The sequence below is a fragment of the Oncorhynchus clarkii genome, chromosome 2, assembly GCF_045791955.1.
Source record: "Oncorhynchus clarkii lewisi isolate Uvic-CL-2024 chromosome 2, UVic_Ocla_1.0, whole genome shotgun sequence".
Taxonomy (NCBI): Eukaryota; Metazoa; Chordata; class Actinopteri; order Salmoniformes; family Salmonidae; genus Oncorhynchus; species Oncorhynchus clarkii.
In genome coordinates, this window is record NC_092148.1 from 84,849,390 (window position 1) to 84,875,789 (window position 26,400).

Consider the following 26,400-nt stretch of genomic DNA (forward strand, 5'->3'; position numbering starts at 1 on the left):
CATTAAAAAAAGCAATTTTTTTCTTAGACATGCAACATCTAAGATAAGACACCTTCTACACGTACATTTTAGTAGCTGCTCTTATCCAGAGCGACTTACAGTAGTAACTTTTCATACTTTTTTTTCATACTGGTCCTCCATGGGAATCAAACCCACAACCCTGGTGTTGCAAGTGCCATGCTCTACCAACTCAGCCACACGGGACCCAATTCTAAATTCTATATTTTATTTTACCAAAGGCTACTATACCACAGCAGCAGAGACTGGTCTGGAAATCTTGTAAAATAAATCTAATAGAAATCAAAATACAAACATCCTAACAATTAGAATAGAAATGTTCTGTTTCTTATTTCAAACCATTGTCTGCATATTAAGCGTGTGATTTGTTGAGCGTTTGGGACTTTGCTCCATGCGTTCCGGTGTTGGCTGAGGTCGCATTAAGGCAGCGATATCCATGCATAATGACCAGCATGAAAACGCCTGCAGATATTTGGGCTGGGCTTCTCCCATTGCTTTTAATTAATTTTCAGAAGACCCACGGAGGCCAAGCCAGATCTGAGAGCGAAAAGGCAGCTGCAAGACATTTTAGTATAGGAGATTAATGACAATCAAAACTTTTGAGGGGAGAAAAGTTAAACGTTGCAGAATGAATGAAATGTCAACATAATGCACATACTGTATGGGACTGTCAAAACGTTACTGTGAACAGAATAATGGTTGTCATGCTTACTGTTTTGGACATACAGTGAATAAAGCTAAACCAGTTTCTTGGTAATTAACAAATGTCTTGTTACTTGTGCAGTTTGTCCCTTTTTTTGCCCCCTCCCCAGCCACCACTCATCTGGACAGGGTTATCCCGGAAAGACATGCGCTCCTTTTTAGATGAGGCAGAGGTCACTCTTTGGGGAGAAGGTGCTTCTTTGTCTGCAGAAAAAGAGAAAGACACAAAAGAAACATCTAACAAAATTGCATGATATATTAGCATATCACATATCAACATTTCTCAGGATAAAGTATTTATGCCCTGATGCTCTTTGCCTGAAGAAAAATATATTGAAACATACCATTTACTGTAGTTTTATACAACGGGTAGGTCTAATACTGAATGCTGATTGGCTAAAACCGCATTCCAGCTGGTGTCTATTCCACAAATTACCACCGGCTAAATCTATGACGTTAAAATGCCCATTTACTCTGTTCTGTCTGACTGCGCAATCCACTGTCTCATCAACCCAGACAGGTACTTTATAAACTTGATCTCCACTATAGAAAGCATCTAGACATTATCTCTCATTTCTTTTAGACTAACATTTAGTTTTCAACAGCGGAAATTTGTATAAACCTTGCTGTCTGTCTCTCCGACATTTACAACATGTCCAATAGTAATGAATGTGTCGGGAGTCGGATGAGACAGACAGACAGACAGGCAGCTTTTCTCAGGCAGTCGAAATTATTAATCAGCATAATTTTTTATGGATATATACAAAGAACTACCAATAGAAAACAGGTGAAGCTGGTGAACAGGTGGTAGCTGCGTTGTTGGTTAGTTGTCGAACAACAGTATCCTGACGAGAGCACATTTTCTATGCCAGGTCAAGTCGCTCATCATTAGCTTATTGTTATGGATGTAAAACAGCTTAAACAAATGCAAATGCGGCTACCTCATTGTTATTCTGGCTGCACTGTTTTGACGTGACTGTAAATTAGCCATAGTTGGCCAGCTAGCAAGCAAGGGATAAGAACGTTGGCTGCCAGTATGGCAATGGAACATTTAGAACGAACGACTGGATACAAAACAAAGACTGAATGACTGGGTCACGTCTCTGGCAACGGAACCGATAGAACGAACTACCAGCCGGCTTGGGTAGCAACTCAAGATTTGCGTCGGGAATATATCTTGTGGAAAGATGAAATAGTATGAAGAAATTAATAAAAATAATGTTTTTAATGAAAATAATGTCAATCATTATTTGAATGTGTTGGTAACCTGTTGTATAAAAGTGATAATGCCCTCGAAGCCGGTGTTTGGAGGATATAATGGCATAGTTTGCCGGCCCTCGACGAAACAACACCTGTGCCAATATATCCTCCAAACACCAGCTTCTCGGGCATTATCACTTAAATATATTACACTAAAAAGTATGTGGACAGCTGCTTGTTCCAAAATCATTGGGATTAATATGGAGTTGGTCCCCCCCTTTGCTGCTATAACAGCCTCCACTCTTCTGGGAAGGCTTTCCACTAGATGTTGGAACATTGCTGCGGGGACTTCCGTTCATCCACAAGAGCATTATTGAGGTAGGGCACTGATGTTGGGTGATTAGGCCTGGTTCGCATTTGGCGTTCCGGTCAGGGCTCTGTGAAGGCCAGTCAAGTTCTTCCACACCAATCTCAACAAACATTTAATTTATTTTTTTACCCCTTTTTTTCTCCCCAATTTCATGATATCCAATTACAATCTTGTCTCATCGCTGCAACGGGCTCGGGAGAGGCGAAGGTCGAGTCATGACCAGCCAAACCACACTTCTTAACACCCGCCCGCATAGCCGCACCAATGTGTTGGAGGCTACCGAAGTCAGCCTGCAGGCATCTGGCCACAAGAAATTGCTAGAGCTCAATGAGCCAAGTAAAGCCCCCCGGCCAAACCCTCCCCTAACCCGGACAATGCTGGGCCAGGATGTCCATGTCCCATCACTCTCTAGCGACTCCTTGTGGCAGGCATGCACACTGACTTCGGTCGCCAGTTGTACGGTGTTTCCTCTGACACATTGGTGCGACTGGCTTCCGGGTTAAGCGAGCAGTGTGTCAAGAGGCAGTGCGGCTTGGCAGGGTTGTGTTTCGGGGTACGCATGGCTCTCGACCTTCGCCTCTCCCGAGTCCGTACGGGAGTTGCAGCGATGGGTCAAGACTGGAACTACCAATTGGATATCACGAAATTGGGGAGAAAAAGCGGTAAATAGTACAAAAATAAAATATTATAATAATAATATTTCCCTTCATTGGAACTAAGAGGCCTAGCCCGAACCATGAAACAGCCCCAGACCATTATTACTCCTCCACCAAACTTTACAGTTGGCACTATGCATTCGGGCAGGTAGCATTCTCCTGGCATCTGTCAGATTCATCCGTCAGAATGCAAGATGGTGAGGCGTGATTCTTCACTCCAGAAAATGCGTTTCCACTGCTCAGGAGTCCAATGATGGCGAGCTTTACACCACTCAAGCCGAGCTTGTGTGACCTACCAATTCACGGCCGAGCCGTTGTTGCTCCTAGATGTTTCCACTTCACAATAACATCAATTACAGTTGACCAGGGCAGCTAAAGCAGGGCAGAAATTTTACAAACAGACAGCCTATGACGGTGCCACAATAAAGTCACTGAGCTCTTCAGTAAGGCCATTCTATTGCCAATGTTTGTCTATGGAGATTGCATGGCAGTGTGTTGGATTTTATACACATGTCAGCAACAGGTGTGGCTGAAATAGCCGAATCCACTGATTTGATGGAGTGTCCACATACCTTTGTATATATAGTGTACATATAGCGTACATTATAGCAACTACTTTGTATAGCCTAGGCTACCACACTGAAATGCATGGACAGCTCCTCATGCAAAGTGTATGTACTAAACTCTGTTAACAGGAGGCTGTAGGGGAGGCTGTTCCATTTCACCTGGGGATCAAAACTAAGCTCTTCAAACACAAGAACAAAGGGAGCGTGTCTGTGGGCATGATGTGTTCCACGTGTACCGGCCACAGTGAGCCAGACGAGCCCCACACAGGGAGCTCAGCAGTGGGGAGGATCACGAGGAGGTGGTGGGGGGCTGGAGCACAGCACACATTACAGGTACTGACCAGCTCCCAATATCTGAATGGCTGGTGTCCCATATAGTGTATCATAATCTGTATGTCTATTTTTTCATGATTCATTGTAGGGAAAATATAACTCCCTCACACACAATTTTATCTCTACACATTTATTTATTTAGTCAAATACCTTTTTGAAGGTACCCTAGCGGATAAGAGCGTTGGAACAGTAACCGATATATCGCTACTTCAAATCCCAGAGCCGACTAGGTGAAAAAAATCTGTCAATATACCCTTGAGCAAGGCACTTAACCATAATTTCTCTAGTAAGTCGCTTTGGATAAGAGCTAAATTACTAAAATGTAAATGTTTTAAGACTCCCTTTTTATCATTAAACCATACTAAATATAATATTGAGTATCTGTGGCCACAGCTTATTTCCATCTGAATGGTTTGATCCTTCAACGTTTTATTAAAAACACTCAGCCAGCCACAGGGGTCATTTTGTGCTTGTTTGGAGAAACTATTCAGAACTTATGTGTCGAAATGTTGGAAATAAAATATTTATTTATTTGTTTGTTCCGAATCAAAAACAGAGGACAAAACAAATCTTGTCTTTATTAACACACATGTTGGTAATTTAGTTGCTATTTTCAAGGGTCATGCTATTAAAAAGTAGGTAAATAAATAAACGGTCGCACATTCCCTCGACCGCTGTGACCAAACAAATCGCTTTCAGTCATTTTACTCCCATTAGCTTTGAATGGGAACAGCATTGAGGCAGTAGATAGGTAAGTTAAGTGGTTTCTTCTGCACAAGTAATGAAAATATTTAGTGGGACTGAAAACACACTTCATGGCTCCGCCCCAGCGAGCGGTGGGTATCACATTGCAATTGGTTATAGAGTTTTTACATGGTCTTTACTGCCATGGCAAGCTAAGTGAACCCCTGACTTTAAAGCTGGATACTTTGATATAGTCTCTATACTCCTTCAGAGGCTAATTAAATATTTACATTTTGTTTTCTGATAAGATATTTTTGCTGCTTTAAACTGGCATGGATTCTCCCAGCTTATACACATTTTCAAAAGAGAGCTTCCAATCTACTGCTTTACTTTGGTGAGTTGCCAGCTAAGAGCTGTACCATTTATCCATGAAATAACTTTTAGATATTTGGCTAATTAAATGCAGTTTCCCAGTTTATGAAATATCAAATTGGCTTTTGAAAAATAAACCAGTCTTACACATACATACATATTTCAATTTACTAAGGGTTGTTTGATCACAGAGCCGCACAGAAAGTCTCTCTCTTCACCCTGCTCTAGGTCCTACAACAACGTGCCTTTATCCCGCAGAGAGTCACTGCCCTCGTGGATATCATTTAGTAATCATCATCGGAATCTAATTTAGCTTCGTTAGGAAGGAACAGTATTTGTCTTCTTTTTTAGATTCCTGCAGCTTGTTTAATCTGGTCATCTATTTGTTTCCTGGCTGTGTCTGTCAGAAGCATCTTTGTCACTCAAACTCCTGAGCGGAAGGCTGTCTGACAGAAAGGCCAGTCATTCTTCTCTGAAAATGACTTTTTTGCCTGTTTCTTGTCGAGGAGCAGCGCTCTGTCCCCTTCCCGACCCCGCCCCAAGCTCCCGATCGACCCGGGGCACTAAGCCGGACCCGTTATCCCTGCTCTGCCACACACACACATATACACACACACACAACGCAACAGATGCACACACACACACACACACACACACACAATGCACATACACAGACAGAAATAACACACACACGTCATATTATCATAACCTACTATTCATCAGATTTATGACAGTAGTCTGTTTGGAACGTGTGCTGGCCAGGCAGCTCATCTCATCCTAAAGCTACAGTGATTACATTTAGATCATTGAAAAAGTGCTTTTCATTATACAAGACTTGTGTTTTTCTAGATTGGTCCAATGCTCACATGTGCCTGATATCATAACGCCTCTCACAGACACATACAGTGCCTTGCGAAAGTATTCGGCCCCCTTGAACTTTGCGACCTTTTGCCACATTTCAGGCTTCAAACATAAAGATATAAAACTGTATTTTTTTGTGAAGAATCAACAACAAGTGGGACACAATCATGAAGTGGAACGACATTTATTGGATATTTCAAACTTTTTTAACAAATCAAAAACTGAAAAATTGGGCGTGCAAAATTATTCAGCCCCCTTAAGTTAATACTTTGTAGCGCCACCTTTTGCTGCGATTACAGCTGTAAGTCGCTTGGGGTATGTCTCTATCAGTTTTGCACATCGAGAGACTGAAATTTTTTCCCATTCCTACTTGCAAAACAGCTTGAGCTCAGTGAGGTTGGATGGAGAGCATTTGTGAACAGCAGTTTTCAGTTCTTTCCACAGATTCTCGATTGGATTCAGGTCTGGACTTTGACTTGGCCATTCTAACACCTGGATATGTTTATTTTTGAACAATTACATTGTAGATTTTGCTTTATGTTTTGGATCATTGTCTTATTGGAAGACAAATCTCCGTCCCAGTCTCAGGTCTTTTGCAGACTCCATCAGGTTTTCTTCCAGAATGGTCCTGTATTTGGCTCCATCCATTTTACCATCAATTTTAACCATCTTCCCTGTCCCTGCTGAAGAAAAGCAGGCCCAAACCATGATGCTGCCACCACCATGTTTGACAGTGGGGATGGTGTGTTCAGTGTGATGAGCTGTGTTGCTTTTACGCCAAACATAACGTTTTGCATTGTTGCCAAAAAGTTCAATTTTGGTTTCATCTGACCAGAGCACCTTCTTCCACATGTTTGGTGTGTCTCCCAGGTGGCTTGTGGCAAACTTTAAACAACACTTTTTATGGATATCTTTAAGAAATGGCTTTCTTCTTGCCACTCTTCCATAAAGGCCAGATTTGTGCAATATACAACTGATTGTTGTCCTATGGACAGAGTCTCCCACCTCAGCTGTAGATCTCTGCAGTTCTTCCAGAGTGATAATGGGCCTCTTGGCTGCATCTCTGATCAGTCTTCTCCTTGTATGAGCTGAAAGTTTAGAGGGATGGCCAGGTCTTGGTAGATTTGCAGTGGTCTGATACTCCTTCCATTTCAATATTATCGCTTGCACAGTGCTCCTTGGGATGTTTAAAGCTTGGGAAATCTTTTTGTATCCAAATCCGGCTTTAAACTTCTTCACAACAGTATCTCGGACCTGCCTGGTGTGTTCCTTGTTCTTCATGATGCTCTCTGCGCTTTTAACGGACCTCTGAGACTATCACAGTGCAGGTGCATTTATACAGAGACTTGATTACACACAGGTGGATTGTATTTATCATCATTAGTCATTTAGGTCAACATTGGATCATTCAGAGATCCTCACTGAACTTCTGGAGAGAGTTTGCTCCACTGAAAGTAAAGGGGCTGAATAATTTTGCACGCCCAAATTTTCAGTTTTTGATTTGTTAAAAAAGTTTGAAATATCCAATAAATGTCGTTCCACTTCATGATTGTGTCCCACTTGTTGTTGATTCTTCACAAAAAAATACAGTTTTATATCTTTATATTTGAAGCCTGAAATGTGGCAAAAGGTCGCAAAGTTCAAGGGGGCCGAATACTTTCGCAAGGCACTGTATCTCGGCTCTTACTTTTCAGTGACTTTAAGTGACAGAGAATGTTCTGTCTTTAGTGACATTTAAATGGAGGGCCGAAAAAATATTCCTGCTAACTTACAACTAAAAACCAAATCATGGAATAAACATTGGAAAGGAACATTTTTGATTTGCTTGCAAAGGACAAATATTCCAATTAGGAAATCTTCAGAATATATTAACAAATTGACACATTTAATTATGCATGAAATAGTGGTACACACACACAAAACGTGTATGTTGAACTAAATGTTTAGTGGTGCGTAGATCCAGCAACAGGTAAAACAAGACAAAGAATTTGGGAAGGTAATAGGTGGGCTAAATAGTAGCTTGGTTGGGGTTAATAACATTTAAACTCATTCAATTCAGGAAATAAACAGAAATTCCAATTCCAAATATTGCTCATTCATATGCATTAAGGAAAATGTGAATTGAAAGTTCAGTTTACTTCCTGAATTGAAATGGAATTGACCCAACTCTGCTAGATAGTGAGTCTGAAGAAAACATTTAAAACTCACTTAGTTGCCCCATAAAGTTTCTCCGAGCTTCATTGTGTTCTTTGTGAGGCGGGGAGGTTGACGTTCCGCTGGCCCGGGACATTGGGGCCTGGTCTGGACCTTCTCTGTACCCTGCTACAGCCTACAAACACACACACACACTGTTCAAATAAGGTCAAACATCATTTTTCTCACGCAACTGGCCCCAACATTTTGAAAACATTCAACAGCTAACTACGCGCTCATGTGCTCAAAGCAGAAAGGCAGTGTGTAGCTGAGGAAAGGGAAAGGGGGTGGTTAATTCAAACTGCACAGGGAGACCTGCGGTTTTCAACTTCAAAGAGTTGACGAGCATCAATATCATTCTCTGTTTTAGATAAACCACACTGCACTGACACTGGTATTTCTACAAATCAAATTAAAAAATTGCCACGAGTTGATCAAATTGAAAGTGTCGTTACACTGGAAATAAGCCTTTTGAAAAAGAAACGTCTTAAACTCTAGGCGGAGTGGGAAACTAACTATGAAGTGAAACTTAAATATGAACTTGAAATGTAAACAATGCATGCTTCCATAAACTTTCTCCACAACCAAGATACAGACAGAATGAAAGGCAATTACTCAGTGAAAGTGAATCAGTCGTTGCTGGAATGTAACAGCGAGTCAAAATAAATAGCTCACCACGAGCTGCACTCTGCCTCCTTTCAGTATGTCTGGGTCAATCTCTGGGAGGAAACCATCACTGGAGACAGACAGAAAGGTTTCAAAACTCTGCTATTAGTGGTCGCTCTCCAATAGCGTGGTGGTTTCACTCCAACACCTCAGATCTATCACAGCATAAACATCAGATCAGTGGCATTACTGGCTTCCATTTAACTGCTATCATAATCCCAATGTCTGATTTAATATGTTATAGCCCCCCCCCCATTGCATTTGTTACAGCTCCTAACAGTCCCCCACCCCCCCCGAAAATGCTAGATATTAAAAATGAAATAAAAACAGTCTGTATTCTTGTTTTGCATTTAAATATATTTCCTAAATTAGAATTTCTACATAAAGAAGTCATTTAATTGTTTTAAATGTTCTTGGGACATAATGTTCGAAAACAAGTAGATTCTAGAACATTAGCCTTTATAATGGGCCAATACTTTCTGCCACTTCTGTTAATTTTTTATGTAATAAACATGTAATATCACTTTCATCCCCATCACCTGTATATATATATATATATATATATATATATATATATAAAATCTACAATAATGTAATCTAACCTACTGTCCATCATTGTTATTCTTCTGTATGTTGAACATGAGTTGCAGACATACAATATCATGTACTGGTGCATATCAGGTCTAGAGAACCTCACCTCTCAGGGCGTCTGCTGTCAGAGTGCACAGGCTGGGTGTGGAGCCACTGGTAAGTGCGTTCCTGGTTTACCAGTGTTTGGTCCACTCTCTCTGTTGCGTCCTGGTTCAACAGCATTTTGTCCACCCTCCCTGGTCCTTGCTGGTTTAACCGTGTTTGGTCCAATCTGCCTGTTCCCTCCAGGGCTAGTTCTGCCTGGTGAGCTGCACTTGACAGAAAATATATTTTGGTAAAACATCCCTGGTGACAACAGTTACAAGAAAATCACAGAGCTGCTTCCCTACACAGTCCTGCTGCTACAACGGCAACCAGGTGCAGAGACATCTTAACAAATTATGTGAGGCATAATTTATATAGGAGAGAGAGAGAGCGATTGTGTTAACACATGCACACCAACACCATATTCCCTATACAGTGCACTACTTTTGACCAGAGCCCTAAGGGCAATACACTACATAGGGAATAGGGTGCCATTTGGAACAGGACCAAGGATAAATAAACAGAGGGAGCCTGGACTGTGACAAAGATTGACAAGTCGAGCGCTAGGCTAGGTTTTCCTCCCGAGCTGTAAGAGACAGATCAGTGCTTAGCTAAAGCTCACAGCGTTTATGTTGGGGCTTAAGGTAGCCATTTGTTTGGAGGGCTCTGGGGGCATTACTATAATACACTCGGAGTTGCTGAATGACGCAACAGCCAGGAGAGGTTGGGGGTCCTTTCATGGTGTGTGTGTCTATGTGTGTATGTGTGTATGTGTGGGTGGTTGTGTGGTTGTGTGTTCTTGTAAAATTAAATTAATTTGAGCAACGTATCAAATAGAGAAAGCATTCAAAGATTTACGAACAACTCTGAAAATCCCATAATAAAGGCCGTAATTTAAAGTAAACATTTGCTCCCCGTTCACGGCCCGCCAACATACTGCCGACAGTAATGCTGCCTAAGATGGCCGTGAATTGATAAGGAATTTTGACAGCCCGGTGCTGGAACTAATGACGCATTTATTTAACTAATTTTCATGCTTTCGCCCAGCAGTAAAAAAGTAGAAAAGGTTTCATAGCTGGCAGTCATCAAGGGTTAATTAAGAACCCAGTAAAAACGTCAAGTGATGGAAGCTCCCCCGGGGTAGTAAGGTCAGGAGATGGTGTTTCACACTTCCTGGAGCAGAAAGTATAAGTGGCATGTTTTAGTAGAACATAAAAAATACAGTACTAATGTATGTTTTACATCGTTTTTAATACTGCATTGTCCTACTGTAAACAGTGCCTTCGGAAAGTATTCAGACCCCTTGACTTTTTCCACATTTTGTTATGTTACAGCCTTATTCTAAAATGTATTTAAAAAAAAAAAAAAATCAAAATCTTCATCAATGAGGATGACTTATGTACTGGGTTTGACCAGGCCACAGATCGCAACAGAGATGTATTTATCTTGGGTGATTTTAATATAAATTGGAAGGATCACAATAATTTGAATAGAACAAAATTGACAATTGAACAAAACCAGTTGATATTGCCAATCATTTTGCAGATTTTTTTTACAAAGAAAATTAAATTACTGAGCAACAATGTAAACATACATTCTTCCAAACAAGCTATTGTCCAATGGATTGATGATCATATTATGAGCATCAAGATCTGCTCTTTTAGTCTACAAACGGTGTCAGTGGAGGAGGTGTTAAACCTATTGAAGTCATTACCTGATGGTAAATCTACAGGTTATGGTCTTATGGACAATTTTTTTGCTTCGCTGTGCTGCTCCCCAGATTGCAGTTCCACTGAGATACACATTTAATTGGTCACTTGAAAAGGGAATGTTTGCAAATGTATGGAAGCATGCGAAACTGTGTCCTATTCCGAAAGACTGCAAAGAACCCATTACTCCTGCCAATAGTCGACCAATTAGTCTACTCCCTACACTCAGTAAGATATTGGAGGGTATTGTGAGTAGACAAATATGGGAGTACATGGAAAAGAATGATCTGATTACAGCCAATCAGCATGCTTATCGCAAAAAACATTCCACTACCACTGCATTGGTTGACATGACTGACCAGTGGCTCAATGCTATGGATAATGGCAAGTTTGTGGGTGTACTATTTTTAGATTTCAGTGCAGCATTTGATTTAGTGGATCATAAAATAATTTGGACAAAATTAATGCATTATGGTTTTAAGGAGGTAGCATTGAATTGGGTACAGTCATATCTAACTGACAGGAAACAGTCCACCTATATCAATGGTTCATTTTCTTCCCCTCATGTGTTAAACTGTGGAATACCGCAGGGCAGCTGCCTTTGGCCACTTCTTTATTTAATATATACCAACGATCTTCCCTATGCCTTAGCTGAAACTCAAGCTACTATATCTGCAGATGATACTACAATTTATGCAGCAAGACAATCGGTTCAACATGTACAGCAAGCTTTACAAGGAGATTTTGAGAATATCAGGGAGTGGGTTTGCCAAAACAAACTTGTTTTAAACACCAAGAAAACCAAAGTTATGTTGGTCTGTTCAACTAGGAAAAGGCCAAAACAGCATGGGATACAATTAAGTATGGGAGGAGTACAAATTGAAGAAGTGGCAGAAACCAAACTATTGGGAGTTCAGCTAGACAACTGCTTATCATGGTCGTCTCAAATAACTAATTTATGTAAAAAAATATATATATATATTAAAACAGCATGCATAATCAGATGGATAGCTAAATATTTACCAGGAAAAATTATTCAGCAAATAACACAGGCATTGGTTGAGAGTCAGGTGAACTACTGTTCTGTGGTCTGGGGAAATGCATCATCTAGTGAAGTTAGGAGGCTGCAGAATGCACAGAACAAAGCAGCAAGGATTGTTATAAGGTGGAGATATGGTTCTTCTGTTGCAGTCATGTGCAGTGTTCTTGGTTGGTCATCAATCGACAAGATAATTGAAAAAAAAACATGCTTATTTTATTTCATAATATACATAATTTAAAACGGCCAAGTTCTATTCACAACGGTATTCAGTTGGTAAGAGACAGACATTCCGTAAATACTAGGAATAGATTGTCCACCGTCTATGCGTTATCCAGACAGAAAAGAGAAATAGGCAAAAGAACATTTCGATTTAGAGCAATAAAGAAATTGAATAAATTAACTGAGCAAACTAGAAACCTTTCAATATATACATTTAAACATTATTTTAAAACGATTTAAATATAATACATAGAAATGTTGTGGGACTATAGTAGATGAAGAATCAATATTTTTTAGATTGAGTATTTATTGGGTCATTATGTTAGTATATTATGTATGTTTGTAATAGTGTGTTATATGTGAAAATGTGTTCGTATTATAAATTGTATTTTAATGTTTAAGGACTCTTGGAAGATTAGTCCAAATGGGGACTAAAAGAGATCCAAATCAAATCAATCTACACACAATACCCCATAATGACAAAGCAAAACAGGTTGGCATTTTTGCAAATTTATTAAAAAACAAAAACAAATGGAATATCACATTTACATAAGTATTCAGATTGTCACGACTTCTCCCGAAGTCGATGCCTCTCCTTGTTCGGGCGGTGCTCGCCGGTCTTCTAGCCATCATTGATCTATGTTTCATTTTCCATTGGTTTTGTCTGGTCTTCTTACACACCTGGTTCCAATCCCATTCATTAAGTGTTGTATATTTAACCCTCTGTTTCCCCTCCTGTCCTTGTCAGAGATTGTTTATTGTTATGTTCATGTTTTATGGATTGGTGTGCGACGGGTTCTTGTACCCACATTTATTTTATTATGGACTTTGGTTTTGGAGTTTATGTTTTAAGTTATTCAAATACTCCAATTATACCAAGTTTGATTCTCCTGCTCTTGACTTCCCTGCCACCTACATACACGACGTGACACAGATCCTTTACTCAGTACATTGTTGAAGCATCTTTGGCAGCGATTACAGCCTAGAGTATTCTTGGGTATGATGCTACAAGCTTGGCACACCTGTATTTGGGGAATTTCTCCCATTCTTCTCTGTAGATCCACTCAAGCTCTGTCAGGTTGAATGGGGAGCATTGCTGCAAAGCTATTTACAGAGGCCTCTCCAGAGATGTTTGATCGGGTTCAAGTCCGGACTCTGGTTGGGCCACTAAAGGACATTCAGAGACTTGTCCCGAAGCCACACAGCCACTTGGCTGTGTGCTTAGGGTCATTGTCCTGTTGGAAGGTTTACATGAAGGATCTCTGTGTACTTTGCGCTGTTTATCTTTCCCTCGATCCTGACTAGTCTACCAGTCCCTGCCGCTGAAAAACATCCCCACAGCATGATGCTTCCATCACCATGCTTCACCGTAGAGATGGTACCAGGTTTCCTCCAGACGTGACGCTTGGCATTCAGGCCAAAAAGTTACATATTGGATTCATCAGACCAGAGCATCTTCTTTCTCACTGGCTGATAGTCCTTTAGGTGCCTTTTGGCAATCTCCAAGTAGACTGTCATGTGCCTTTTACTGAGGAGTGGCTTCTGTCTGGCCACTCTACCATAAAGGCCTGATTGGTGGAGATGGTTGTCCTTCCAGAAAGTTCTCCCACCTCCACAGAGAAACTCTAGAGCTCTTGACCATTGGGTTCTTGGTCACCTCCAAGACCAAGGCCCTTCTCCCTCGATTGTTCCGTTTGGCCGGGCGGCCAGCCAAACTTCTTCCATTTAAGAATGATGGAGGCCACTGTGTACTTGGGGACCTTCAATGCTGCAGAAATTGTTTGGTACCCTTCCCCAGATCCGTGCCTCGACACAATCCTACCTCTACGGACAATTCCTTCGACCTCATGGTTTGGTTTTTGCTCTGACATGCACTGTGGGACCTTATATAGACTTTTATTTAATTTAACCGTTATTTAACTAAGCAAGACACGTGTGCCTTTCCAAATCATGTCTAATCAATTGAATTTACCACAAGTGGACTCCAATCAAGTTGTAGAAACATATCATTGATGATCAATGGAAACAGGATGCCCCTGAGCTCAATATCGAGTCATAACAAAGGGTCTGAATACTTATGCAAATAAGGTATTTCTGTTTTGAATTTTTATACATTTGCTGTGTAGATTGATGAGGGCAAAACATAATATTATACATTTTAGAATAAGGCGTAACGTAACAAAATGTGGAAAAAGTGAAGGGGTCTGAATACTTTCCCTCACCCCAGGCCCATGTCAAAACATAGTGGTACTCCTTCCACCTTCCCCTCACCCCAGGCCCATGTCAAAACATAGTGGTACTCCTTCCACCTTCCCCTCACCCCAGGCCCATGTCAAAACATAGTGGTACTCCTTCCACCTTCCCCTCACCCCAGGCCCATGTCAAAACATTCTAGTACTCCTTCCACCTTCCCCTCACCCATGTCAAAACATACTAGTACTCCTTCCACCTTCCCCTCACCCATGTCAAAACATACTGTTACTCCTTCCACCTTCCATACTAGTACTCCTTCCACCTTCCCCTCACCCCCAGGCCCATGTCAAAACATACTAATACTCTTTCCACCTTCCCCTCACCCCCAGGCCCATGTCAAACCATACTGGTACTCCTTCCGCCTTCCCCTCACCCCCAGGCCCATGCAGTTCCCTGTCCTGATCCAGACATAACCCTCCTTCCACTATCCCCCTCAACCCACCCTCACACTCTGTCCTGTTCCCCTGCTCCAGGACAGGAGGAGTCACGCCTGTTAAGTGGGGCTTTTAAGCACATTATCCAATCTCTTTCTATCGAGGCGAGGGGGGCAAAAGGGAGGCAGGGGGAGCCCTGTCTTAAATGATATCTGAGAGAGAATGTGCTCATTCAAGGGGGTGCAAGGGGGAGCCTGGGACAGTCTGGATGGGGAGGTGGGTGTGGTCAGGGTCACGTCCTGCAGCTACCAAGTCGTAAAGGAGAGGCACGTCGTAGGCACTTTAGAGTAATTCAGAACAAGTTGTGGACGCGGGTGGTGGATGACTGTAATCCCATGGCTCTGGATCCGAAGGTCACGTGTTCAAGCCCAGTTCAATCCTTTATTTTTTCACCTATCCCAAAGTTAACCCTTAACTTAAAAACATACCAACATTTGACATTTGGATACATGGAACGATACTGAGCAGAAGGAGCAACCCAGGGTGTCAAAAACCCTTCGAAATTTGACATTTAAAGCAACTTCGAAATTTGACGTTTGGAGAAACATGGCTAAACATCAGAATCTTTAGTCAAATTGGTAAAACCATGAGATCTTGTTGGTTAAACTAGACTCATGGGATCTTCATAGATTTCACCAGAAGCCAATATGAGCTTCTCTCTCTCCCTCCCTTCCCCCCCTCTCTCTCTCTCCTTCCCTCTCTCTCTCCCTCCCTCTCGCTAGCGCTGCCTCCTGCCATGCATGCCCTGTCGTGGAGATGACCCTATGGGGATATGCCGTTGTGAGTTTCAGCGCCAGACTTAAAGCAGGAGTGGAGGAGAGGAGGAGGAGGTCAGCTTTTATCATAGTGCTTGTCTCCTACTTTCCTTCGCCCAGGGGTCAAGCCTTCACCTCAAGAGAGCAAACCACACACGGTCAACCAGCGGTCAACAGGCAGGCGGCGCAGGCCACAGACACACACACACACGCAGGCCACAGGCACTATGATAATAACAGTCTTTATTAAGGAAGGTGAGACGGTTGAGCTGGCTCCTGGCCTGCTCCAAGTCACGCACTAGCTACATGCTTGCACTATATCCAGTATAACTTAGCAAATGTAGTATTTTAGGTGTGATCCCAATATAATACTATTTTGGATTTAACATTTAAACCCAAATTTGCATTCCCAAATCCCATAAAGTGAAAATGTAGGATGTTGTAGGATGTTGTTAGTTCATAGCCGTTCAGAAGGAAGGATTCAGAAGGATTCTGGGTAAGTCAAGCATGTAGGAGCCGTTCGCTTGTTTCGTTTGTTCAATTGTGTTGTTTATATATTCAGAATGATATTATTGTGATTTGTGAAACTAAAACAACAATCCTTATCACTTAAGTCTGTGTTATTTATTTATATGCAACAGTATCAAATCTACAAAGAAAACAAAGAGAGATACAAGTTCAAACTAATAGGTTACTTCCATCTAATTGTTCATTATGAGTGCTTGATGTGGGGACTTCAATCACTGAGGTAACAGTCAGGTACACACCCAATAAACAAGTTACTAAACGATTAGACATGGTTGAAGTAACGTTAAATATGACATTGTTATATCATAATTTCTGTATAGTTTGAAGTGCAGGTGAATTATTTCAAGATTCCTTCACCCTGATGCTAAATTCAGATGCTAAATTCCCTGTCAAGCGTGTCAGAACTTTGGATAAGCACCGGACCAACAGGCAGCTATAACCCACACCTCCAGGCCGTCCAAACCCTGACTGCCTATTGCATTGCAACCATATTTCCACTATCGTTCCCAGCATCTTTCCTCCTCCCTGGTCCTGATCATTCATCAAACAGGCTGTACCTTGCAGAGCGCAACACATCAGCTGATAAAGTACAGGGTCAATGACTTGGCGTGTGTCCAAAATGGCACCTTATTCACTATACCAGTGTTTCCGCTGCAGTCATTTATATGTTGCGCTGTGCCACGGCAAAATTATTGCCGCTACGGCAAAAAAATATGGAACAGGAAAGAGCGCCTCTGACGAGGAGCACTTTGAAGACGCTAGAACAGTCCACATTTACATTTCCTCTGACGAGGAGCACTTTGAAGACGCTAGAACACTCCACATTTACATTTCCTCTGACGAGGAGCACTTTGAAGACGCTAGAACACTCCACATTTACATTTCCTCTGACGAGGAGCACTTTGAAGACGCTAGAACAGTCCACATTTACATTTCCTCTGACGAGGAGCACTTTGAAGACGCTAGAACAGTCCACATTTACATTTCCTCTGACGAGGAGCACTTTGAAGACGCTAGAACAGTCCACATTTACGTTTCCTCTGACGAGGAGCACTTTGAAGACGCTAGAACAGTCCACATTTACGTTTCCTCTGACGAGGAGCACTTTGAAGACGCTAGAACAGTCCACATTTACATTTCCTCTGACGAGGAGCACTTTGAAGACGCTAGAACAGTCCACATTTACGTTTCCTCTGACGAGGAGCACTTTGAAGACGCTAGAACAGTCCACATTTACGTTTCCTCTGACGAGGAGCACTTTGAAGACGCTAGAACAGTCCACATTTACGTTTCCTCTGACGAGAAGCACTTTGAAGACGCTAGAACAGTCCACATTTACATTTCCTCTGACGAGGAGCACTTTGAAGACGCTAGAACAGTCCACATTTACATTTCCTCTGACGAGGAGCACTTGGAAGACGCTAGAACAGTCCACATTTACGTTTCCTCTGCAAACAAAACTAGTAATGAATAGAAACATATGACTACCCCAGAGTAGAATAGTTTATCTATTTATCTAGTCGGCTTATTGTTTGTTCTAGCCTATGTGAGAGAAATATTCCCTACGGCACTCAACATTCATGTAATTTTTTATTTATTTAACCTTTATTTAACTAAGCAAGTCAGTTAAGAACACATTTTTATTTACAATGACAGCCTATGAGCAGTGGGTTAACTGCCTTGTTCAGGGGCAGAATGACATATTTTTACCTTGTCAGCTCAGGGATTCAATGTAGCAAACTTCCGGTTATAAGTCCAACGCTCTAACCACTAGGCTACCTGCTGCCTCATAGAGACATGCATTCTGACAAGCAGTCAATGCACAACATTCATGTTAGGAGTGCCATAGAGAAATGCATTCTGACAAGCAGTCAATGCACAACATTCATGTTAGGAGTGCCATAGAGAAATGCATTCTGACAAGCAGTCAATGCACAACATTCATGTTAGGAGTGTCATAGAGAAATGCATTCTGACTAGCAGTCAATGCACAACATTCATGTTAGGAGTGCCATAGAGAAATGCATTCTGACAAGCAGTCAATGCACAACATTCATGTTAGGAGTGTCATAGAGAAATGCATTCTGACAAGCAGTCAATGCACAACATTCATGTTAGGAGTGCCATAGGGAAGTGCATTCTGACAAGCAGTCAATGCACAACAATTCTTGTAATTGCGGGAAAAACAACAGTTTTAATGGCCTTTGTTAAAAAGAGGAGGATTCCAGCTTTCCATTCCTAATTTACTTTTTTACACATATTTAACCTCTTTTTTTGGGTAGGCACAAAACTACCACCATACTTCCATTCATTTTTTAAACGGGTGCCGGATGCCTTCAGACGAGTCCAGTGACACTTGTGGGGCAAAGTGGTGAACACCATCATGTTCGTGAGAATCTCCCCTTTCCACAGTGGGGTCACATTAGTTTGTAGCCAAAACAGTTCGGAAGCTACAGGCAGAAGTTGGCACATTGACAGTACCGATTTCAGACGAGTCCCGTGGTGCTTGTGGGGAGTCGTAGAGCACCATCGTATTCGTGAGAGTCTCATCTTTCCATAGAGTGGTCATAGCTACAGACGTTTTCATAAAAATTATTTTTTTGGGGATGTCTCATGGTCTGACAAACACCGCTGTAGCTCAGCCACTTTCCCCATCAGATGCGGGAAGCCGCCATAGGCGGATGTAGTGGATTGAGATGCAGTCCATGCAAAAAAACAGATATCTCTAGTTTAAACTCAGATTATTTTGTAGGGGTATGGTTAAGCACGTTGCTGCTCCGCAATTCACTGTGATTGCATAGGGGAGAGTGGTGCTAAATGTAACAAATAATTTTACCAATATGCTATTGGGCTTATTTATGGAGGTAAACTCAGCAATAAAAGAAACGTCCTCTCACTGTCACTGCGTTTATTTTCAGCAAACTTAACATGTGTAAATATTTGTATGAACATAAGATTCAACAACTGAGACATAAACTGAACAAGTTCCACAGACATGTGAATAACAGAAATTGAATAATGTGTCCCTGAACAAAGGGGGGTCAAAATCAAAAGTAACTGTCAGTATATGGTGTGGCCAACAGCTGCATTAAGTACTGCAGTGCATCTCCTCCTCATGGACTGCACCAGATTTGCCAAATCTTGCTGTGAGATGCTAACCTCCATTCTTCCACCTAGGCACCTGCAAGTTCCCAGCCATTTCTGGGGGGAATGGCCCTAGCCCTCACCCTCCGATCCAACAGGTCCCAGACGTGCTTAATGCGATTGAGATCCAGGCTCTTCGCTTGCCATGGCAGAACACTGAGATTCCTGTCTGGAGGAAATCACGCACAGAACGAGCAGGATGGCTGGTGGCATTGTCATGCTAGGATCATGTCAGGATGAGCCTGCAGGAGGGGTACCACATGAGGGAGGAGGATGTCTTCCCTGTAACGCACAGCGTTGAGATTGCCTGCAATGACAACAAGCTCAGTCCGATGATGCTGACTATGATGGACCCTCCACCTCCAAATCGATCCCGCTCCAGAGTACAGGCCTCGTGTAACGCTCATTCCTTCGACAATAAACGCAAATCTGACTATCACCCCTGGTGAGACAAAACCGCAACTCGCCATGAAGAGCACTTTTTGCCAGTCCTGTCTGGTCCAGCGACGGTGGGTTTGTGTCCATAGGAGACGTTGTTGCCGGTGATGTCTGGTGAGGACCTGCCTTACAACAGGCCTACAAGCCCTCAGTCCAGCCTCTCTCAGCCTATTGTGCATAGTCTGAGAACTGATGGAGGGATTGTGCGTTCCTGGTGTAACTCGGGCAGTTGTTGTTGCCATCCTGTACCTGTCCCGCAGGTGTGATGTTCGGATGTACCGATCCTGTGCAGGTGTTGTTACACGTGGTCTGCCACTGCGAGGACAATCAGCTGTCCGTCCTGTCTCCCTGTAGTGCTGTCTTAGGCTCTTCACAGTATGGACATTGCAATTTATTGCCCTGGCCACATCTGCAGTCCTCAAGCCTCCTTGCAGCATGCCTAAGGCACGTTCACGCAGATGAGCAGGGACCATGGGCATCTTTCTTTTGGTGTTTTTCAGAGTCAGTAGAAAGGCTTCTTTAGTGTCCTAAGTTTTTGTAACTGTGACCTTAATTACCTACCGTATGTAAGCTGTTAGTGTCTTAATGACTGTTCCACAAGTGCATGTTCATTAATTCTTTATGGTTCATTGAACAAGCATGGGAAACTGTTTAAACCCTTTACAATGAAGATCTGTGAAGTTATTTAGATTTTTACGAATTATCTTTGAAGGTCAGGGTCCTGAAGGACAGGGTTTAGACATATTTTAAATGGTGTCATCATCATTTATTTTCATACATTTGAGTAGAATGTCCTTTTAAAAACTCACCAGAACTGAAATTCTCAGGCCATCTACAGTACACACACTGCTACAACATTTTCCAGGGCCCAGGTCAAAAGTCAAAAGTAGTGCACTATATAGGAAATAAAGGGCCATTTCAAACACAGCCTTGGATTTGGGAGTTGACTACCCCGTTCCAACCTCCTCCCCATGCCCCTCCTCACCCCATCTCCCCCTCCCCACCTCCTCATTGGGTTTCTGATCTGACTTAGGGGAACCCTGTAAAAAGCGTAACCCAAACCCACTGGGGTTCTGGACTGGAGCAGCTCCCGCTGCCTTTTTACGGGGGCCTGGGCTGGGCTGTTGTGCGGCTGGAGTACAGGCGTGCTGGCCGGGGTCTGGCTCTAGGTCAGTGGGATTTCTGAGTCTCTCTCCATCGGCTGGCTGGCCTGTGCTGGGTTGCCTCCCCTCTCCTCTGCCTCCCCTGGTGCTGACCTGTGGAAAGCACCCCCTCAGATCCATCCCAAGCTAGCGCCCCGGGCTCAGCCAGCCAGCCCAGCCGGAGCTCCCCGGCAGGGGCTTACGTTTCAGGCTTCGAGTCAAGCCCCTTCTGGAGGTGATTAGCCCCAAACCCATGACAGATTCTTTCCGAGATATCCAACGCGGCGTGTTTATTTTATCCAGGCTCTTTGTGTGGATGTGCTGGACATGAGTAACCCACTTGAAATGGGTATCGGCTTACATACCCGGAGAGAGGGGAGCAGGGCCGGGGAGCTGCCGCAAAGTGTTTCATGAAAGGAGGAGAAAATATTTCCCCTCTCTCTTTTTGGACCTATCTGTATTGTTAAACTGGTCTGTGTGGGCACTGGTCTGTGTGGTCAGATGGTGCATGGAGGGAGAGAGAAGTACATACAGAGTCTAAACAAACAAACCAACTCACCCACCTAGCCTCCCTTCCCCAACAAACCAACTCACCCATCTAGCCTCCCTTCCCAAACAAACCAACTCACCCATCTAGCCTCCCTTCCCCAACAAACCAACTCACCCATCTAGCCTCCCTTCCCAAACAAACCAACTCACCCATCTAGCCTCCCTTCCCCAACAAACCAACTCACCCATCTAGCCTCCCTTCCCAAACAAACCAACTCACCCATCTAGCCTCCCTTCCCAAACAAACCAACTCACCCATCTAGCCTCCCTTCCCCAACAAACCAATTCACCCATCTAGCCTCCCTTCCCCAACAAACCAACTCACCCATCTAGCCTCCCTTCCCAAACAAACGAACTCACCCACCTAGCCTCCCTTCCCCAACAAACCAACTCACCCATCTAGCCTCCCTTCCCCAACAAACCAACTCACCCATCTAGCCTCCCTTCCCAAACAAACCAACACACCCATCTAGCCTCCCTTCCCAAACAAACCAACTCACCCATCTAGCCTCCCTTCCCCAACAAACCAACTCACCCATCTAGCCTCCCTTTCCCAACAAACCAACTCACCCATCTAGCCTCCCTTCCCCAACAAACCAACTCACCCATCTAGCCTCCCTTCCCAAACAAACCAACTCACCCATCTAGCCTCCCTTCCCCAACAAACCAACTCACCCATCTAGCCTCCCTTCCCCAACAAACCAACTCACCCATCTAGCCTCCCTTCCCCAACAAACCAAGTCACCCATCTAGCCTCCCTTCCCAAACAAACCAACTCACCCACCTAGCCTCCCTTCCCCAACAAACCAACTCACCCATCTAGCCTCCCTTCCCCAACAAACCAACTCACCCATCTAGCCTCCCTTCCCAAACAAACCAACTCACCCATCTAGCCTCCCTTCCCAAACAAACCAACTCACCCACCTAGCCTCGCTACCTTAACAAACCAACTCACCCACGTAGCCTCCCTTCCCCAAAAAACCAACTCACCCTCCTAGCCTCACTACCCCAAAAAACCAACTCACCCTCCTAGCCTCACTACCCCAACAAACCAACTCACCCTCCTAGCCTCACTACCCCAACAAACCAACTCACCCTCCTAGCCTCACTACCCCAACAAACCAACTCACCCTCCTAGCCTCACTACCCCAACAAACCAACTCACCCTCCTAGCCTCACTACCCCAACAAACCAACCAACTCACCCTCCTAGCCTCACTACCCCAACAAACCCACCAACCAACCAACTCACCCAAACCAAGAGACTACTACTACCCCTCACAAAACTATTTATGTCTAAGACAAGAGGCCTTCAGTTTGTTCAGTCTGGAACCCCTCAGTGCCCTACCTCCCCAGTACTTAACTCAATTTCACACTTCAAGTCATCTACAAAGCCCTGCTGAAACACAATCATCTTGTTTATCATCCGTCATCCCAAACTACTTCATGTCCCACTATTTACCACTGTTCATGTGCCTTCAATTTGGTCACCGGTCCGTAATCTCTAAGCGTTTCTATTTAATACACGAAGCAGTCGTACTTACTTCCTCCAGATAGTAAACGTCTTATATTGAAAGCACTAAAACACGCACATACATAAGCATGGCTCTATGAGCTGCAGTATACATTAGTGTGGGATTGAAGTATGCTGCATCAAGTACATTTGGATTAAAAAAAAATAGGTACAAATTGTCACCATCTCATTTAAGGTTAATGAGGTAGCCTAAATGCATGGTAATACACAGTACAGTTGGCTGGGCTAGGTTTGCCTCAGCTCAGTAATGTGATAAGACTATATTACGGTTGTGTCTAGTGTTGTCTGAGTCCTACCTTTAATGTAGTCTCTCCTCTCTGGAGAGGGCTTCTTTGGTGCTTCCATAGGGGCATGCTGGTTGCTATGGTTCCTGAAAAGGGCCAGGCGTACAGTTGGGTCTAGAAGAAAGAACGAGAGAGAGAGAGACAGAGAGATAGAATGAGAGAGAGAGAGACAGAATGAGAGAGAAAGAGAGAGAATAAGAGAAAGAGAGAAAGAGTCTAACATTAAAGGCACAGCATCCAGAAAATAACCTTTGGGTTCTGGATAAACTCACAGCAGAGACCCTTCATGACATGCAGAGAGCCTAACACTATGCATTCCCTATTTGGGCAGATGACAGTTGAAACAAGCCTGTGTGGCAGACAGAGAGAAAGATAACTGGATCTAGCGCTCTGGTACTGTACAGTCATGCTCTAACAATCCTGATCAACGACCAGCCTCACTCTGTCTGTCTACTCTACTTGGACGTGGCACTACTACCGACCCGACGACCGACCAGTGTTTAAGGTGAGGTCACATTTCGGTTTAGCCGCGGTAACCCATGCAGAGTAATGAAAACCGTCTCCGGGACGATGGCTCGGAGAGAGCGTCTGGTTGGTTGGAACTAAGGGAAGGGAAAGCCACCAGTTGGTTTGGTTAATTTCCTGTAAGGGCTCTCTGACTGGGGCCAATAGGAGATGACAGGGCCAGACCTCTGTTACCTCTGCTGTCTGTTACAGCTGATTAACATACACAAGCAGGAAAGGCTCAATGCTGCTAGCGTGGCAATATAGTTAAAAAAAATAGAGGAGAAAGGAGAGCCTAGATGAGGTAGGTTCTAGGGGGGTTTGGTTCAGTAATAGTTGCTCAAGCCAGTTGAACATCTTTAAATAGTAAATAGGTTCCAAATTTAAATAAACTTCAACAGATTTATGCAGACCCAATAGTTTTCTCTGCCTCTGCTTCTTAGACTTCATCTTCTGAGCTCTCTTCAGCATCATCAGAGCAGTGTGGCTGTCTCTGAACCCCCTGGGGAGACAATGACACACATGTCACACGCTGAATCTAAAACATCCTCACTACAACACTCACACACTGACAGTGACAAACAGCTTTTGTCCCATTAGGGTACAGCATACAGGACAGAGTTGGGGATTTTGTTCTAAATTTGGCAGAAATGTACCCAAAATATTCCCCCTCTTTGCAACTCTACTTACCACTCCTCCAGAATCTTCTCTGATCTCTCAGAAAGACCACTGAGCCCTGACACAGAAGCAGGAGATCTCTCAGAAAGACCACCGAGCCCTGACACAGAAGCAGGAGATCTCTCAGAAAGACCACCGAGCCCTGACACAGAAGCAGGAGATCTCTCAGAAAGACCACCGAGCCCTGACACAGAAGCAGGAGATCTCTCAGAAAGACCACTGAGCCCTGACACAGAAGCAGGAGATCTCTCAGAAAGACCACTGAGCCCTGACGCAGAGACAGGAGATTTAGTTCTGAAATAAATTGGAGGAAAAAAACACACTCTCAATCTTGATCCTATTTGGAAACAATAGTTTATGAAGGCACTTTCATTGGTGATTAGTAAGGAAGCAAGCCTTCACTTGTGGCATCCATGTTGGCTTTGTGAGAACTACCTAGATTAAAATGTGTCAGCCATGATGGCTCAATCAGTTTCCTACCTGCTGATGCTGTCAAGGGAAACTCTATGCTCAGCAGGCTCTGCTCTCTCCCCACCCATCCAGGCCTGCTTGGGCTTCCACAGAAGAACAGGTGGGCTGGTCTGCTGGTTGGCATTTGGAAGATTCAGAGGACGCTGAAATACACAGTCAGAAGAGAGAAGGTTGTTATCATGTACTGTAGCATTATATCAAAGAAGAAATGTGTTCAGGTGTTCTTAATGTTTTGTAATGGTAAAAGGAGTGATCGTCAGCTAATCATGAAGAACAGACTATTATTGACCCTGGCACTATGGGAGCAATCCCAGTGCTTCCCCTAATTAACAGGAAATGTGAGGGTCGAACACCTAAAACACAACCTTCCAGAAGTTTGCCCTTTTCTAAATAGTCTAAATGAGAATAGGAATTACAGAGGGTACATTAAGATCCAGCGTTTCCATTCCCAGAAGACCCTAAAGTCAAAGTCACAACTTAAGTAGTCTTTTTTAAAACCCTCTCCCTCCTCTCTGTCGAAGTGGTAAAGTGTTGAAATAGTTTATCCACCCCTTTGGAGATCACGTTAGCTAATGTTAAAACTTTAAGGCCTGGCTGGCGTGGAGGCAGCTGCCCCTCTTCAGCGAGCGCCAAGCAGAGCGGCTAGCTAAGGTGAGTCCTGCCTGCAACACTCATCCAAAGCAAAGAGCCAGGGAGAGATATCTAAGGAAAGAAAAAGGGCCCTGGCTCGTGTGAAAAATGACATCTGCTGTTGATGCATAGGGTATTTCAGGCCTCCTAAAAGTAATTGTGTTTTTCAAGGTAATACATTTGAGGATTAATCAGTGTGAGCTGTGGTGGGTCCTGGAGGACTTTTTTCTTTTTTGGGGGTGGGGGTTCAGTGCTGTGTGTTACCTTTGGACCAAGCAGCTGGTCTGGGAACGGAGGAGGATGAAGGAGGGTTTTGGGAGGTGAATCGTCAGACAGCAGCGAAGTCATCATCCAGTCTCTCTCTAGTGCCATCTATTTACAAGCCAAAGGAGATGAGAATCACCTTTAGCGTGACACAACAACATTAACAGACTACTGCACTAGACATCAAGGTTTTTCTATTCCCTCCAAGGGTTTGGTGGGGAAGTGACTTTAAAGTAAACAGCAGATCATCATGTGATAGAGGTTTTGTTATGTTTCAATATTTGAGATGAGTGCTTCACGCATGCACGCACACACGCGAACAAACACACACACACACACACACACACACACACACACACACACACACACACACACACACACACACACACACACACACACACACACACACACACACACTACATAGACACATTCTCAAGTGGATGGCATTTGAAGAGGACAGAGGGCAAGTGAACTTGTGGATGATGAAAGAAGAGCTAAAATGCCATTTATCATGTAGAATCTTCCAG

At 43.4% G+C, this 26,400-nt stretch overlaps 1 protein-coding gene across 1 annotated transcript in view; it reads right to left on the minus strand.

Annotated features, from left to right (window-relative positions):
* Window positions 1-790: 790 nt before the first annotated feature.
* Window positions 791-26,400, minus strand: part of LOC139382935 (leucine-rich repeats and IQ motif containing 1) — a 48,994-nt gene continuing 23,384 nt past the window's right edge. The window contains exons 18-27 of the mRNA XM_071127213.1: window positions 25,874-25,981; window positions 24,989-25,122; window positions 24,706-24,802; window positions 24,521-24,537; window positions 24,244-24,332; window positions 23,339-23,440; window positions 9,319-9,520; window positions 8,631-8,691; window positions 7,971-8,091; window positions 791-924 (exon numbers count right to left, since the gene is read on the minus strand). Of these exons, the coding sequence (XP_070983314.1) occupies window positions 791-924; window positions 7,971-8,091; window positions 8,631-8,691; window positions 9,319-9,520; window positions 23,339-23,440; window positions 24,244-24,332; window positions 24,521-24,537; window positions 24,706-24,802; window positions 24,989-25,122; window positions 25,874-25,981 (1,065 nt within the window). The remainder of the gene's footprint in view (window positions 925-7,970; window positions 8,092-8,630; window positions 8,692-9,318; window positions 9,521-23,338; window positions 23,441-24,243; window positions 24,333-24,520; window positions 24,538-24,705; window positions 24,803-24,988; window positions 25,123-25,873; window positions 25,982-26,400) is intronic.